General features: G+C 37.1%; 1 protein-coding gene and 1 long non-coding RNA gene across 6 annotated transcripts in view; one reads left to right on the top strand and one right to left on the bottom strand.

Moving 5' to 3' along the window:
• TTC3 (tetratricopeptide repeat domain 3) overlaps nucleotides 1–16508 on the bottom strand; it is a 65087-nt gene that overhangs the window by 6014 nt on the left and 42565 nt on the right. For 4 of the 5 annotated variants that reach the window (XM_075771824.1, XM_075771808.1, XM_075771842.1 and 1 more), the window contains exons 27-39: nucleotides 14928–15242; nucleotides 13862–14125; nucleotides 13374–13420; nucleotides 11643–11699; nucleotides 10160–10236; nucleotides 9255–9407; nucleotides 7994–8897; nucleotides 7272–7421; nucleotides 5708–5847; nucleotides 3197–3265; nucleotides 2406–2502; nucleotides 1334–1434; nucleotides 592–685 (exon numbers count right to left, since the gene is read on the bottom strand). In XM_075771824.1, coding sequence (XP_075627939.1) covers nucleotides 592–685; nucleotides 1334–1434; nucleotides 2406–2502; nucleotides 3197–3265; nucleotides 5708–5847; nucleotides 7272–7421; nucleotides 7994–8897; nucleotides 9255–9407; nucleotides 10160–10236; nucleotides 11643–11699; nucleotides 13374–13420; nucleotides 13862–14125; nucleotides 14928–15242 — 2468 coding nt within the window. The remainder of the gene's footprint in view (nucleotides 1–591; nucleotides 686–1333; nucleotides 1435–2405; nucleotides 2503–3196; nucleotides 3266–5707; nucleotides 5848–7271; nucleotides 7422–7993; nucleotides 8898–9254; nucleotides 9408–10159; nucleotides 10237–11642; nucleotides 11700–13373; nucleotides 13421–13861; nucleotides 14126–14927; nucleotides 15243–16508) is intronic. The other variant, XM_075771834.1, reaches the window with a different exon arrangement.
• On the top strand, nucleotides 3354–4705 carry LOC142604574 (uncharacterized). The gene is made up of 2 exons (XR_012838441.1): nucleotides 3354–3458; nucleotides 4509–4705. It is a non-coding gene; the product is annotated as an uncharacterized LOC142604574 (long non-coding RNA).

Here is a 16508-nt window from a genome sequence, read left to right as displayed (position 1 = left end):
GAAGACAAATTATCCTCCACACTGGCATTAACTAAAGCTCGCTCTTTATTTAAAATGGCATTAGCACAACTACTTTTTTGCAAAACGCCAAAGCTGCCAGGACTTTCAAATGGAGACGTGAGGCCATTTGCTATAGAAACATAAATCTGTACTTAAGTACTTGCATTGATGCTTGAAAGGTTTTGAGAAACCCGTTCCAGTTCTTAAAACTCAGCCTAGACATCTTACATCTTAACTTTTCATAGAGAGTTTTCTGTTGTTTTTAAAGAAGTCGCATGGATTTCTATAGTTCAAAAAATACAAACGAACCAAGAGACTAGACTTGTTAATATGGGATCCAGTTTTGAAGCAAGGGTATAACAGACAGATTTTTGCCCTTATAAAACTGAAGATATTTATTGTAACTTAACTATACTTAAATAATCTAGACTTAAACTAGATCTTTCTTTTGTAATTAAAAAAATGCAGTTCAGTATTTGGAGGACAAGCTACCGGTGTTTTAAAAAAGGAATGCAAAATTACTGAAGATACTTGTTCTGTTCTAATTTCTGAAGTTCAACTTAAAGCTTGTTAAGAGAAATTAAGGCTTACCTCTACTTTTTCCAGTTGTTTCTTTACATTTGAAATAAATATTTCCCAAGAATCAATCTGTGACTTCAACGTGGATGCTGCTGAAGGTGAGCTGCTGAAGTATTCAAGATTTTCAGTTAAACAAAAGTAATGGGAATGTTGGAGTTTAAGACTGATAGTTTTAGTACAACTAAAACTACCAACTAAATCACAGTTAAAGACTTCAAGCAATTTTAAGTTAAAATCAGTTATACTGGCACTTAGATCCTCTCCAATCTCAGAAGTGGACTCCACAAATGTAAATTAGTATTTTGCAGCAACATAAAGGCAGGGAAAGGGAACATGGCCTAAGTTTTAAAAAAAGGTAACATCAAGGGCTAAATGAGTTCCTTGTAAGGAAGAAACCAATGTTGTTGTATGCCCAGCAGTTTTCTTTGTACTCTTTTCTATTTACATTGCAGCCCTTTCCCAGTGATACTGTGCAGGAATAACTGGAATGTCCCCTGTAGCCTGATCTTCCCCAGCTAGGAAAGAATAAGACAAGAAGCTTGCTCCTGCTTAAGTATCTTGGTAATTTAAGAAGAAATTCAGCTTCAGGAAAGCTGCATTTAACTATCCAGTTTCTACACACCTTTCAGACTAGCATCCCTTTGTGAGCAAAACTAGCTTGTCTAGTTAAACAATCGATCATGATTGAGCATTCAGTAGTTGCTCGTATTTAGCAGCTAATAGTTCTGAAATTTCTGGTGTAAGCTCTCCATACCTGCTGAATGACTTCAGCACCTTGAGATTTACTTCTGCATTGGCAGTTATACCATTTAGTCTGCATACTTCAGTTTCCTTCCAGTTTTTGAGTACTGATATCTGTAAAAAACCATAAAAGTGTAAAAAAAAAAGTGCAGTAAAAGCACTGCTGTAACACAAGAAATAAAACCTCAAAATAGATTTTAATAAGCATCATCAAACTATTGTTTCAGATACAGAGTACACCACATAGTTCCTACTGTGAGGAATTTCAAGTGGAATTAACAGCCTTGGCAGGCCTTCGCAAGGATAAAAAGGCTACAGTCTCTTCCATTCACTGTAGAAAGCTTCCATAAATGTTCCATTTGCAACTTATCATATATATGTGTGTGTGTGTCAATATATATATACACATACACACTTGAAGTGATTCAGGCAGCCTGTTAAATACTGCATGGTTGAAGACTAATGTGGACCAACAATCTAATCTTTTCATCCTAATGCAGATAAGACAGCCTTCAAGTCCTTCTTAAGAAGGGAGAATTGTTCAGGATATTCAAAACATTTCCAGCATAAAACATACTGGTTTTAGAAAAAGTGTTGTTATTTATTAGTACTCTCCTCCTTTCAGGGAGACACACAAGTCTCTTGTTGCATTCTGATTCTACCCGATGAAGAAGCAGCTACACATTCACTAACCATGACTTACTTTTAACAAGGAATTTTTTTATGTTCCTATAGGTAACTCTTACTAACAGAATCAATTCATAACAAGGATAAGCATGAAACTCAATTATGAGTTGAATTTTGTTTGGAGAATTACTATATGCCCCAAATTCTGTGCACTTTTAATACTGGTCAATCATAATACTGTGCCTTGATGATCTGCAAAGTTCGGTAGGATAACATCATGAACAGCACTTGTCAATATTTGATTAACGCTTTTGATATATGCTTATGAAAAGTTTTAGATGGTATTTTAAAAGTACATTGTTAGATAAGACTTCACCAGTTATCTTCCCCACCTACTATCAGCACAAGTGATCCAAGCTCTAGCAAAAGTGTTTTAAGCTTATTTTTTTTGTTTGTACCTCTGCTTTAACAGCTCTTCTCACACACTCTTGGCAGTCATCTTGGCTCTTTTTTATAAGCTCTTCCAATTTTACTTTCTCATTAGCAAGTTTATTACTGTGAAATAAAAAGAAGTTAAATATTTGGGTAACATTTACAACAGAGTAGTAGTTAAAATCTATGGCTCTTTAGAGGCTTTCTACAGCTATTGCTTCTCTCTTCTTCGGAACCACGCGTCTCGACTGACATTGGACAGCTTGTGCCTTCATGCTCACGTAGCCACGCTGCTGGCTACACGGACACAACCCTGGGGTTTCTCAACCACACCTCACTCTGCAACCTAAAAAGCTTATAGGAGTTTGACTGCTGCAGTCATGCAAGTAGAATTGTTCTGAGCCTGATCACATATATAATGTATCTATAAATGAAACCTTGACTTTATACTATGTGCAAATGAGTAACTTTTAGAAAATGTTTAGATAACCTTATACACTTAGTCCTAAATGACGCTTAGATCCAAAGCTACATAGAACCATTCCGTATATCTACCGCACCCAACTTCTAACGTCTGTTCTAGAACGTGGTATCGTATAATCAAGGGAAATGTATGAGAGTATTTTGAAAACCCAGACTTTTATTATTCTAAATATCTAAAAGCAAATAATACTTACTTACAATAGGTAAAAGTAAACTAACTGAGAATAAGAGATATAGGTGAAGATAATAAGAGATACAGAGTGAAGCAGACAACTCCAATAATCACAAGTCAGTAGAAAAATGTAAATAATGCAGAAAGGTACAAGAGTTTTACCTGGTCTCGAGATACATGTTTAAAGATACATTATATTGCTTTTCCTTCTCATCAATGGTCTTCAAATACCTAGAGTAATGAAACATTTACTCAGCTCATTCTGAAAAATGTTCACAAGCAAACTTTCCTCTATAACCATAGTGACAATCACACAGCAGTGAGAATCTGTATGTTTTATATGTTGTTTAGTGCTATAAGTGCATTTAAATGTATTCCTAATTAAGCAGTAACGAATAGAAAAGCAGGCCAATGATCTTTTGTGGTGGGTTGACCCTGGCTGATGGCCAGGTGCCCACCAGAGCCGCTCTATCACTCCCCTCTTTCATTAGACAGGGGAGAAAAGGTACAATGAAAAAAAAACTTACGGGTCGAGATAAGGACAGGGAGAGATCATTCTCTAATTATCATCATGAGCAAAACAGAGTAGAGGAATGAGAAATAAAACCAAATCTTAAAAAACACCTCCCCCCACCCCTCCCATCTTCCCGGGCTCAACTTCACTCCCGGCTTCAACCTCCGCCCCCCTCAGCGGCACAGGGGGACGGGGAGTGGGGGTTACGGTCAGTTCATCACACGGTGTTTCTGCCGCTTCTTCATCCTCAGGGGGAGGACTCCTCTCATCGTTCCCCTGCTCCAGCATGGAGTCCCTCTCATGGGAGACAGTCCTTCACGGCCTTCTCCAACATGAGTCTCCTTCACGGGGTGCAGACCTTCAGGAGCAAACTGCTCCAGCGTGGGTCCCCCACGGGGTCACAAGTCCTGCCAGCAAACCTGCTCTGGCGTGGGCTCCTCTCTCCACGGATCCACAGGTCCTGCCAGGAGCTTGCTCCAGCGCGGGCTTCCCACGGGGTCACAGCCTCCTTCAGGTGTCTCCACCTGCTCCGGCGTGGGGTCCTCCACGGGCTGCAGGTGGAATTTCTACACCCCCTCATCCTCCCTCCATGGGCTGCAGGGGAACAGCCTGCTTCACCATGGTCTTCACCACGGGCTGCAGGGGGATCTTGCTCCGGCGCCTGGAGCACCTCCTCCCCCTCCTTCTGCACTGACCTTGGTGTCTGCAGATGTTCTTACATCTTCTCACTCCTCTCTCTGGCTGCAAAAAGCGCTCTCTAACTGTTTTTCTCTTTCTTAAATATGTTATCACAGAGGCGCTGATTGGCTTGGCCTTGGCCAGCGGCGGGTCCGTCTAGGAGCCGGCTGGCATTGGCTCTATCAGACACAGGGGAAGCTTCTAGCAGCTTCTCACAGAAGCCACCCCTGTAGCCCCCCCGCTACCAAAACCTTGCCATGCAAAACCAACACATCTTTCAAGAGAGATTCAGCCCAAACTACTCAGACTAAAGATAATACAACAGCATTCAAGGACAGAATGAGAGAAAACATTAAAAATACAGTAGGACTTGTCAAATCTGATTACAAATATTATTGCTAAGTCAGGCAGTTTCATCAGTTATCTAGAAGCTATTTTAAATGTTTACCTGTAACTTGAAAAAAAAACAACGACAAAAACCAACCCAAACCAAAATACAAAAGCAGACATGTGCATATTTCAGCCTATTATGTGATAAAACATCTAGCTGCTTACATAGCCAATGATTATGTCACTTAAAGATTTCTGAAGATTTTGGGAAAAGCTACTGGTAATATTTCATCAAATGACACAAGATTTCTTTTTCAGTATGTCAGTGACATGATCTCATGGATACTGGTTGACTGCGGTAGAAATTGACTGAGATTGATTCTTGCTCCTCCACAGCCAGGAGAGCTCATTGCCAGGGGAAGAGCTGCATTTGCTGCACGTGGGGTCATGATGGGATTCCCACACTGATAGTCCTGATTTAAGTGCCATGGAAAGCCCTGCAGATCGCTGTTTTAGGATGAAGGATGAGTTAAAAAAAACCCACCACAATAGATACATGCAGTTATGCAGTTCTTGCAGTTTCACTTGAATCTGAGAAACGAGTGACAGGACTAGAAAAGAAGGAAACGTATCCTCAGATGACCCTCAGATAAGCAATGCGGCAGAACAGACAAAAAGCGCGTCAGAAAAATAGATACAGGCCAGAGTTCGGTTGGGTCAGTTGTGCAAGAGAAGAAGGAAGAATGAAAATGGAAATAAGAATTTAAAGCTAATCATAATGCAGTAGAGGAGCACGCTGAGGAAGCGAAGGTAAGTCATGAAGGAGAAAAGTGAAAAAGCCGTGCAGATCTAAAGGATTCTGGAAAATGGGGGAAGATCTTAAATAGTGAAGGAGTAGTATTTATTAATTATGTTAAATAATGTTGTATGTAGATCCTATTAACAGCAGCTCTAATCCAAGAATTGCATTTAACTCATTTCAGAGTGACATAATCAGGGCAAAAAGTTTGAGTTTTCACTCTGTGTACATCATGGAATCAGTAGATACTGAAACTGATCATAGCCTATCAGAAGTTACTGCTGCTTTAAAAACAAAAAAAAAAAAATCAAGCAAAAGGAAAGTAATACAAATCTGTATATAAAACTAGTACCTATCATTGGTATCTGTATGCTTTTTAACTGTGTTCCTTAGTGCTTTTAAGTTCTTTTGATTTTCTTTTTTCTCCTGTTGCCATTTTTTCATTTTTATTTCTAAGTCTTGTTGAAGCCAATCCAGTTCATTCTTTGATACCTAAAAGCAAAGGTAAGAAAACATTATTTCTGAAAATACTATTTTATTCAAATTCAAGTTAGAGCAGAAGCTAAGCCAGGGAAAATACACTAAGAGTTTTACTGGTGCTTAATTACTGTTAGTTCAGGTGTTTAGTGTGGGCAACATACTCATAAATACTTTCCTGCAATGATCTGCACACCTCATTTACATGGCTTCAGGATACTTGCAACCCTGTTTTGCAGTCATATAAAAGAAGAAACCCATTTACACAGTGTCACGTACAAATACGCACTGAAATGCAACTCAAAATCCAGCTCAAAATCAGTACTGTCACTGTTGGTTCTGTACTAACAAATCCTTTACTGTGAGGGTGTTGAGACACAGGTTGCCCGGAGAGGTTGTGGATGCCCCCTCCCTGGAAGTGTTCAAGGCCAGGCTGGATGGGGCTTTGGGCAACCTGGTCTAGTGGAGGGTGTCCCTGCCCATGGCGGGGGGGGGGTTGGAACTAGATGGTCTTTGAGGTCCCTTTCAACCCAAACCGTTCTGTGATTCTATGATTCTATGAAGACAGCAGTGAATCTTACAGCTGCCATAACTGCTTAAAAAAAAAAATAAAAAAATCAAAGTGGCATTAATGCATCACTGGGAAATATAAAAATCTATTTTTTTAAAAAGCGCCTACAATGCCTATGGACAAGTTCATCCCTGCACACAGCCATGCTTTCAGCTCAAAATTTTTTGACCTCACATTTTTACCAAATATTCATACAGAAAACCAGATGTGAGACTCCATCATCCCCTACATGAAAGTTTGCCAGGCTACTTGCAGTCAATGGTACAGCTACAACTGAGGAGCTCCCAAGCTGCAGTATATGAGTTTACCCCAACACACCATTGAAAGGAAAAAAAAAGCATTAAATTGGGATTGAATGACAGGCCCTAACTTACTAAAGATTAAAGAGAGGGCATGGGGAGAGATGGCTTTGGTCTCACTCAAAATATTTTTTTAAAATGGAAAAATTCCTTTTCCTGTAGACAAATGGGTAGCCTGCAGCATCTACAGCTTAAACTATAAAATTAATCAAGTCAAAGTGATGATAGGCTGATAGTGCCATTTGGGGACGACTACTCTTGCTCCTTGATGTTTTCATGGAAATAAAGCCTGTTGGCAAACGCAGCAAATCAAGAAGGAGCAGTCAGTGTAGTGCTTTTTTTGTTCTTGGGTTGAACCAAATCCACTGTCTGTCCACTAGATGGAGGCAACCGATATCCCATGTGTTTGAAGTGTGTTCAAGGGAAGATGACACACAGAGATGGTGAGGTTTGCTGACTTCACAGCAATGAGGACTACCATTCAAGTTTCAAAAATACGGTTCATCAATTACAAACAAGTTTGTGAGCCACTGCAGTTTGTTCCACTGTTGCATGGATAAAAACATTACCTCAGTCTCTTCAACACTTTTTTTCAGGAGCTCTTCTAAGGCACTGATTTCCTCCGAGCTTCGGCTTTGTAACTGATCATATTTTTCCTGTGCTTCTTTAACTTGTTCTTTTAATACCTGATGCTCTTTTTCCAGGCGTAGAATATCTCCCTGAAAATAAATCAGTTATAAAAAAAAAAATAAATCTATTATCTGTTACCACAGGGCAGCAAAAATTCACCATGTCTAACAGGAACAGACTCCTGTCAGTTGAGATTCAAAATCTTGAGTGTGGTTGGGGTGGAGTTTTTTGTTTGTTGGTTGTGGGGGGTGTTTAAAAGAAAGTTGTATAACAGTTTCAGTCCAGCTCAGGAAATGAACATTCACATCTGACCATGAACAGAATACAATGAGTTCAAAGGCCACATTTTCTCACTTTTGCCTCCTCGTACAGACATAAAACTACCATTAACCTCAGACTGAGCTGTCTCTGTGCCCAAATGGAGTATTTAAAATCAAACCTCAAGATTTTTGGGGAGGAAATACTAAGTTTCCTCAAAACGTACTCCTGTATCTGAATAGCTACAGAACGAAGCTCTAAAACCTCCTTGTTGTGGGCCTATGCGAAGTTTCCAAGAACATCATCACAGAATACACCCCAACATGAAGTGGGGGGAAAATGCTCACCACTGTCATTTATCACTCAAAAGCTCTCTACTAACTGTTCCATTTTAATTTCTTACCTGAACAGGTATCATCCTTGTATAAGGATTGTTTTTCAGAGGTATACCTCTGCCCTCTTTTTTCATCTTAATAACCTGTATACCACATTCAGCTTCATTTGTACTATTTACAACAGCAAAATTGTCTTCAGAAAATGTGTCATCCGAGTTCTCCAGTTGGCACCAAGAGTCTTCATACGTTTGTACTTCAGTTGGTATAAGACTGCTGAAGACATATTTTCTGTCTGAAATCGCCGATTCATCATTATCCTGATGAGTTACGTGATCAGCATAAATACAACGAGGTTGCTTGGCAACATTTGAAATGAGAGGCATTTCAGAAGGCACTGGCAATAGCCTTTCATACTGATAAGCCCAGGAAGTCTGAGACAAAAATATACCAGGGCTTTTAGAATCAAAGCACTTTAGTAAAATGTCTGAAAACGACGAACCATTTTCTATGGTATCGATATTCTGACTATGCAAAGAACGCACTGATTTACATGAAGTAGGAAAAGACCATGGCAAATGTTGTGGAGTCTTATACTTTGCTACTGTCAAGTCAGTAGATGCTGATATATGGGGTTGCTTAGGATAAGAGAGCGGTTTGAATTCCTTAGCAGCTGGATTTAACTGTAGCTTTTTCTGGGAAGAATTTTCTTGCACATCACAGGCTATATCATTTTCTTCATTATCTCCAGTCTCATGGCTGTTTGTATTTTCTTTAATAAGAACTGCATGCTTTCTTAGGCCAATAAGATTATCCACCATAATGAAACGAAGGGATTTCAGAAGAAAAGATTTCAGACCACCTTCATCTTCTACAATCTTTCGAGCTTCTTCAGGGAAATGTTCATATTCCCCAACTAGTAATTTATTATTAATTTCCATAGGGCCATGTTCCTCCAAGATTTGAGAGAAGTATCTTAAAAAAAAAAGTTGTCATTATTAATCAAAGCTTTTTCATGTAATTCTAAAATCGTATTTCACACATCGTATTTTCACAATAATACTTAAAAGCAAAGAACCTCTAGAACTACTGAAGAACAATCATTTGGAAGATGGTGTTTAGCCAAGCATAAAATTTTTCTGTAATACTCTTGCTTGTCCACATTTTACTAAAACCATGCAACTATTTCAAAGCATTACTACATACCTTTATGTATGTACCTACATGTACCAGACCACCACAATTCAAATTCTGGACTTAATACAATATGTTATAAAATTATGAAGTAATATTAAACCCTTTAAACTGCTAAGCATAGAAATGTATACATACTCGTATAAGCTTTCACAAGTTTGATTGGGATTGTTGTCCAAAAATCTTTGATAACTGTTACTATTTGAAACGTCACAGAGAGCTTCAAATTCCTCTAGTTGCCCCCGAAGATATTCTGGGATTACAAATGGTTCATAAGAATTTGTGAAATCACTGTAGCATTAAAAAATAAAAAAAGAAAGAAAGAGAAGAAAGAAAGAAATAGTGCATATGAACAATAATTCTTGTCTGAAAATAATTGCACTTTTCATGTATACTGAAAATGGTATACTGTAACTACACAGTGCTAAAAATATACTCCAATAGCAAACTTTTTTCTAACAAGCGGAACAAACACTATCCCCAAAACACTTAACTGCTAAACTTATTAACCTGTGACTAGCTAATAATGAGGCCTAGCTCTTGCCTAGCAGCTTTCCCATCTGTAAGCAAGAGCAAAACTGGGCTCAGAATACAAAATCTGACTCTTAATTAACACACAAATTCTGAGCAATGCACTACAGATTATCTCAATTCAACACGACAACCTGCTTGACAGCAGGACAGCAAAGTTCAGCTGTGACTGATGGACTATGTACAAATTTGTCAACTCATTTCTTGCTACATTCAAGTGGAACACAAAGCAAGTAAGATCGATTTTGAAAGAATAGCTTTTGGCCTAGAAGATGTACTGGGCTGCGGCCTGGTGACCAGTTGGTTACTTCCTATATTGTTAAGATCTTTAAAAATCTAATACCCCGTACACCTGCCCTGGAAGCAGAGAAGTGATGGCTCCATACGAGCTCATAGCAAAACCACTTAGATGTTAACCCAGACTTGGTGTTTCTAAGACTCTGTCTTCTCCAGTACCTGCAAAGCACTTTGGAGTTTGGGAAATAAAAGCAAAGATGCACAATGGTACTTACAAAGTATTTTCTTCTATAAATATCTTATCTTCTTCTCGTGGTGCTGTACTAACTCCACTGGATAATACTAAAATAGACTAATTAAAAACAGATCATTATTTTTATCTCACAAAAGTATATGCAAAATGATCCACTGTAAAGACTATGAGTAACTTATTTACACGGAGCTGTGATTTGCAACTTTATCATGTTCAGATGAAGTATTATGAACTGCAAAACTTTTAAGTACAATTATGAATACTAAGCTTTACTGAGAAAGTTCTTAATTTGAAATTATTAATTTCTTCTTCAGAATTTATTTTGGAATAAGAAATTGGGATATTCAGCCCAACTTCCCTTTGTAATTTTTTACTAATTTCATCAAAATCCTAGATGTGCCTGATTTTTCACTGAGTTTGGATGAAAAAAAACCCCAACACTATGGCTTTGCTTCGTTAAAACTTTTGTATAACTGCTTTCCACTGGGCTGCACATCAACTGACTTTCTAGGCTTCTCTTTCTTTACATTTGAGAGCCTTCAAGCTTTAATAATTTTAGTACAAAGTAAGTCTGAGTTATCCCTAGTTCCACATGGTTTTAACATGACACCTGTTATTCTTAAATTCACCGTTACAAATGTTTTAGTTGTCTTTTAATTTTTATTATCTGATAACTTTAGAAATACAGAGACTTGTATGAATGCATCAAAGTCAGAAAAACCTGACTGATGAGAACAAGGGGAAAAAAAAAAATAAATCTTAAGTTTACTCTTGAAATTCTAGTAAAATTATAAAAAGTTGGGGGCATGTAGGAAACAAAGAAGATTGTATCTGAAACTTTCAATAAAGCAAAATCATAGAAAAGCAGGACAAGAGACAGTGTAATTTTCAGGTAGAATACTATTCCTAGCAAAATCTACAAAATACTGAACAATATTTTTCTGAGCAATAAATGGAGCACTTGCATCTTCAATAACTGATACACCCATAGAAATTATCAGAAGATACAGTTAAAGACATAATTTGAGATCCATTTCATCAGGTGTAAGGGCACATTTTTCTTTCTCAAAATGACTGGTAAAGCGTCCTTCTCCAAATTTGCTATTTGTCAGTGCAAAACAAAATGGAGCATGAAGTATTAATTATATAGTGCAGTCAGTGCACTGTGTTCACAGGTGGGTTTTTTCATTTGCCCGTATGGGAAATTAAGATCAAAACAGTCATTCAGTATGAAGACAGTGGATAGACTAAAGGTATTGGTATCCAGTCAGAGCTAAAAGTAACTTTTTTTCCCCCCAAGTTTAGAAATACCTTTTATACTGACAAATTCATATTTTAAACAAAACAAAACTGTATTAATTGACTCTTAACAGCATTATTCTACTTCAGGAAAAACTACTTCATTAATGAGTCTCCACAAGGTATTTAGGAAAATAGCCTCTATACATCTGAACTCCAGCAATTCTAAAAACAACTTTGTAATAAGCAGCTAAAAAGTTACTGACCCTCAAGTCTTTTGAGTTCTTCTTCCTGTTTTTGTTTTTAACTTTGATACCATTAGTCTGAAACAGAAAAAATAAAATCACTGGGGATTTTTGTTAGAATAAAAGTAGGATGCATTTCCAAAACCAGTATGCAAATTTTAAGAAGTTTCATATTAAAATTCTCATTCTGGTTTGACCAGCAAGATTTACAAGGTAAGCATGCAATCTTCCCTCTCTCCACTCCATCCCCAGCTGGAAAACACAAAAAGCAACAGAGCTTTGCAAGACTATCCACTTTGTTCCTTTTCATCATTTTCCTCTTTAAATGCATAGAACATCAATTTTTAAAATCAGAATATTCTACCATTTTAGTATTTCAGATGCTTACTCATTACTGATAGCTGAAATTGCATATTTAAGCAGCTGTGACATCCCACACAACACAGTTTCATGTGGGAACAAGAAGGAAACAGAACTGTCAAATGTTCTGGGCACTTTGATTTTCTAAGATATGCAATGATGAAGGAACTAAAATGCATCTTCACTTTTTAATAGACTGTGATTAACATAACTCTACTAACAGTTTACTTTAGGATACAAGTAACATTGAAATAGAAGTAGTTTTATTCTAATGGCTTTCATTTCATTCTTGGATTTTCAATTCATGACATGAAAATGCAAAGGATTTCACATCTTATTGAGTTATATTTTAATTAACTGTAAATATTTATTCTGTATCAAAAGTAAATCTTGGTTTTGTACAGATAAATTTATCTTCAGGCTAGAATTATTATTATAAATAAAAGTGCCTCAAACACATAACTAACCGAAATATGTAATATACTTCTGCCAGTTAGAATGGATTTTAATTAAGATATGAATCAAGAAGTGATTCACAATGATGTACAGTTTAAGACCGTTGGGTCTTAATGGGTTGAATTTGAAAAGCATCTATAAATTGTAATGAACAATTGCAAAAATATGTCTAACACCTCAAATTTGCTTTGCTTATTAGCAGAACAAACATCAAATTCTTAGCCTTACAATTTAATGACATCTGAAGGTGAAGATCGGTTACACTACCTGTCCATTTGTTGCTTTGGATTGTAAAACGTACAGTACAATTAGTATCCAAGATTGTGCAGATTCAAGTTAACCACACTCAGAGAAGAAGCACGCTTCAAGTTCTGTTGTCATGGTAAATATGCAGATACGGCAGTTCGTAAGAGTCTCTCTGTAAGTCGTGCACTTTTTTTTTTTTTAATTCCCCAATGATACTTTTAAAGAGACTTTTTTTTAAAAAAAAAGTGAACACTGAACTGCTGTTAGTAATAGTATGTAAATGTTATTCCCATGCACCTTATTTGCCTTATTTTCCCTATCCAAAGGGGGTGATAACAGCGCATCAGTGTACCCTCATCCACTTTTGCTACAACTTCCTCATCTCCATCCTTGAAACGCTCATAATCCAGAAGGTAACTTGTTAGTTTGTGTTTTAACTAAAGAGAAAACCCTAAACAAGAATTTTATTGACAGATATTTAGGAAAAATGGTACACAGTCTTCAAATGCTTTAAGAAAAGCAGGGGTGGGAGGAGAAGATAAAATAAAAGAGTAAATCTCTCATCGGTTCTGAAGGATGATGTAAAATAAACCAAGAGATGTACGTCTCTATTCACTTTTGCACAGTTTTAAAACACCACACTTGTACTTGTTTCTGAGCTTATACCAAATAGACACCAAGTTCACTTACCGATATATTTTCATTTCCCTGCTTCTTTAATATAATGGTAGGGTCATCTATTGAAAGGATAAAGTCACATTCATAAACAAAAATAGCAATATTTTATGTAACTTATAATTGTGAGCTACGAAATTATAGTAATAATTATTATAATCCTTTCCTCAACACCACCAAAGCATCTCAAAGACTGTAGTTGCAGAATCTTTACACTTAAACTGAAAGATAAATACTTATTTTGGTTGGACATCATATACGCATATAGTTAAACTCACGTGCTGGTTGTGGCACGTGAAACAAAAGAGCAGAATGCAGCCTAAAAAGGGGGTGCCTTGCCTTTTGAGGCCACATTGCCTTTTAAGCACCAAACACACAGGTGTCCGTATGACAAGGAGGTTAGTAGTCTGCTGAGGTTTCAGCCTTTTACAGAGCCCATTAATTGTGGTGTAAAAACAGACAAAATACACTGCTTGTAAGAACAATGACCTTTGCATACTTACCCATTTTATCAAAGAATTCATCTAAAGCTTGATGAAGAAATGGAAAATTGTCTCTGTTGTCCTCTAACAGCCATATAAAACAACGAGTTTTCTCTAGGGGTGGTTTTAAGAAATAATCATGAATTTCTTTGTCTTCAAAACAAGTTGTCACATAGTCAAATTTACTACCATACTTCTCATTCCAGAGTGTGGTTAAAATAGAAAGGTCAAGCTCTTTTAAAAGTTGTCCATATTGAAGGAGAAAGTTCTCCGTAGCTGTCAGACCTAAGACAGATAAAAAACCCCAACATTTCATTCCGGCTTCAGAGTTTTAATGCTTACAGTGTGATAATTCCTCTTCAAAGAGGAACAGTTTGTTCTAGAAACTAAATACACAGTAGCTGAAACAGATTATGTAAAATGTTTTGTATCCTGAAAATGCAAACACAAATGATAAATGGAGTTTATACAAAATTTTACTCTTAGTCAACACTATATTATTACTTGTATAATAAAGCTATATAAATTCCTTAAAGGACATGGACACAACAGAATAGAATTAAGAACCCAAATCCAAGGTTTTGGCATCTTATGTCCATTTTGCCTGCAAAACCAAACTTCTACCTTCACGCCATTATAAATTCAATAGGAAACTACACAGCAAGGCAACACTACCAGAGCACCGAGTTAAATTACTTCAAAGTTATACAGTCAGCTAAACTTTTATGACAAAACCCCCACCATTATTTACTTTCCAGAAACAAATTATTTATATAAATATTATCATCTAAGCCTATTCTGGAATTTAAAGACATTAAAAAACCACAATCTGTTCAATTTTCTCTTCCCTACACGGACAAAGCCCTGCCCACAATAGAATGCTTTACTTGCAGAGACAGGAGAGGTCATTCTTTCTTCTCTAGAAATCCTGGTTAAGGATCAAGTAAATGAAACAGAGGAAAGCTTTACTTTACCATTTAAAGTTAAGAAAGCAAGACTGGAAAACAGGGAGGTTACCTTTTCATCTGTAAACTGAACAATTATGACAGGGTAAGGTCTTCTGCTATTACATAAACATAGAGCCTACCCAAGTTGTTAAGGTGTTTCAGCCATTTGTGTAATTTGGGATCCACTTCTTCCAGCTCACTCAGCACATGGATAAAACCCCGTGTTTTTACTCTGTTTTTTTCCTGAATTAAGTAGCTGATGAGCTGCTCCATCACTTCATGCGGCATGCTACTAGTTTTGGAATATGATGTGTAATCCTCCTCACTGATTACAAACCATGAAAGTAATTCCTTTAATAGTTTGGAAGTATCATGAACAGCTGTTTTTATTTGCTCAGCATTTCGACTGATATGCTGCAGGACTCGATCACCAGCATATAAGTCCTGAACATAACCTATAATGGGATTTAAAAAACAAACAAACAAACAAACAACACAAGATTTCATGCCTGTTTATCACAATTAAAAACATCAACTTTAAAGTATAGATAGTTTAGACTAAGTGGTGTTTTTAATTATTTGCTTCATCACAACACTGAAAATTACAAAATATATAACTTTCCATACAAACTAGCCTCAGCATTATGAATTTGACACAACATTGTTTTAAATTTAGTTCACACAAAGAAACAATCCTTAGCATCTTTACTAGATTTCAGAAAGAAGAAAAAAAAAAAGTTACCTGCCAGTAATAGTAGCTTCAAGCAATTGTCTATACAGATTTATCTGATGCAGAGATAGAATTCCCCCAAGCATCAGGTCTCAGAGCAAAGGCTCACTTTGGAATGCCCAAGCTACACCTAGTAGCAAACCTTTGCCCTGACCCTGCCACTGGTTGTTTATAGAATAAGATTGCTGGTTCATATCAGCCTTCACCTTTCATTATTCTTCAAGACCAGACATTTATCGAATGTCACTCTCAGATCTTAACTGACAGCAACCATAGTCAAAAGATGTAAATCTGAAAAGAATTTTTTTTAAAAACAAAGCACTACATATTACACCTAGAATAATTAAGCATTGTAACACAAACAGTTCCAAGCATGCTAACAGATTCAATGAACTCTACAGGTATAAGCCATGCCTAGAGTTTATCCTGGAGTCCGCACTAAAAACCTCTGTATCTTACAAGTGTGCATACAAAAAAGTGCTCCTCTCATCTCTCTCCCCAATTTGCAAGCAGATTTGTTCTCATTTAAAGGTAGCTACGGCTGCTAATAAAACAAAACAAAAAACCTCTTCGTGATCTAGCTCTCCCCTGCAATTGGCCTCTCAACCTCTCAAGGCAGCTTGGGAGATTAAATTAGATGTTCTTTTGAAAAATTTCCTCACAAAGTTTCCCCAAGCAAAAAACCAGGGTAATAGATAGCTTGTCTCCAAAGACATGCAAGACTTCAATTTTATTACGAAATTCACTCAGGACAAATTAAAAAGGTCAGCCAACACCAACACACAGATTTTTGCAGAACTGTGTTAAAGTTCCTGCATCAGTGTCCCAACTTTTACCCGCAGTACTGCAGGGTGAGTGTTTTTGTCACACTAAAGGCATTTTCAGTTCCTAGAGGTTTTAAGTTTGGGACAGTCAAGTCACATCAAAGGGAGTGAGTGACCTGCAACGGATCCAAGGACCAGAACTAAAGATAAGCCATAGGAAAGGAGAT

The sequence above is a fragment of the Balearica regulorum genome, chromosome 1, assembly GCF_011004875.1.
Source record: "Balearica regulorum gibbericeps isolate bBalReg1 chromosome 1, bBalReg1.pri, whole genome shotgun sequence".
NCBI classification, from domain to species: domain Eukaryota; kingdom Metazoa; phylum Chordata; class Aves; order Gruiformes; family Gruidae; genus Balearica; species Balearica regulorum.
Note: the sequence above shows the minus strand (reverse complement) of the source record. Positions and strands in the feature narration are given on the sequence as shown.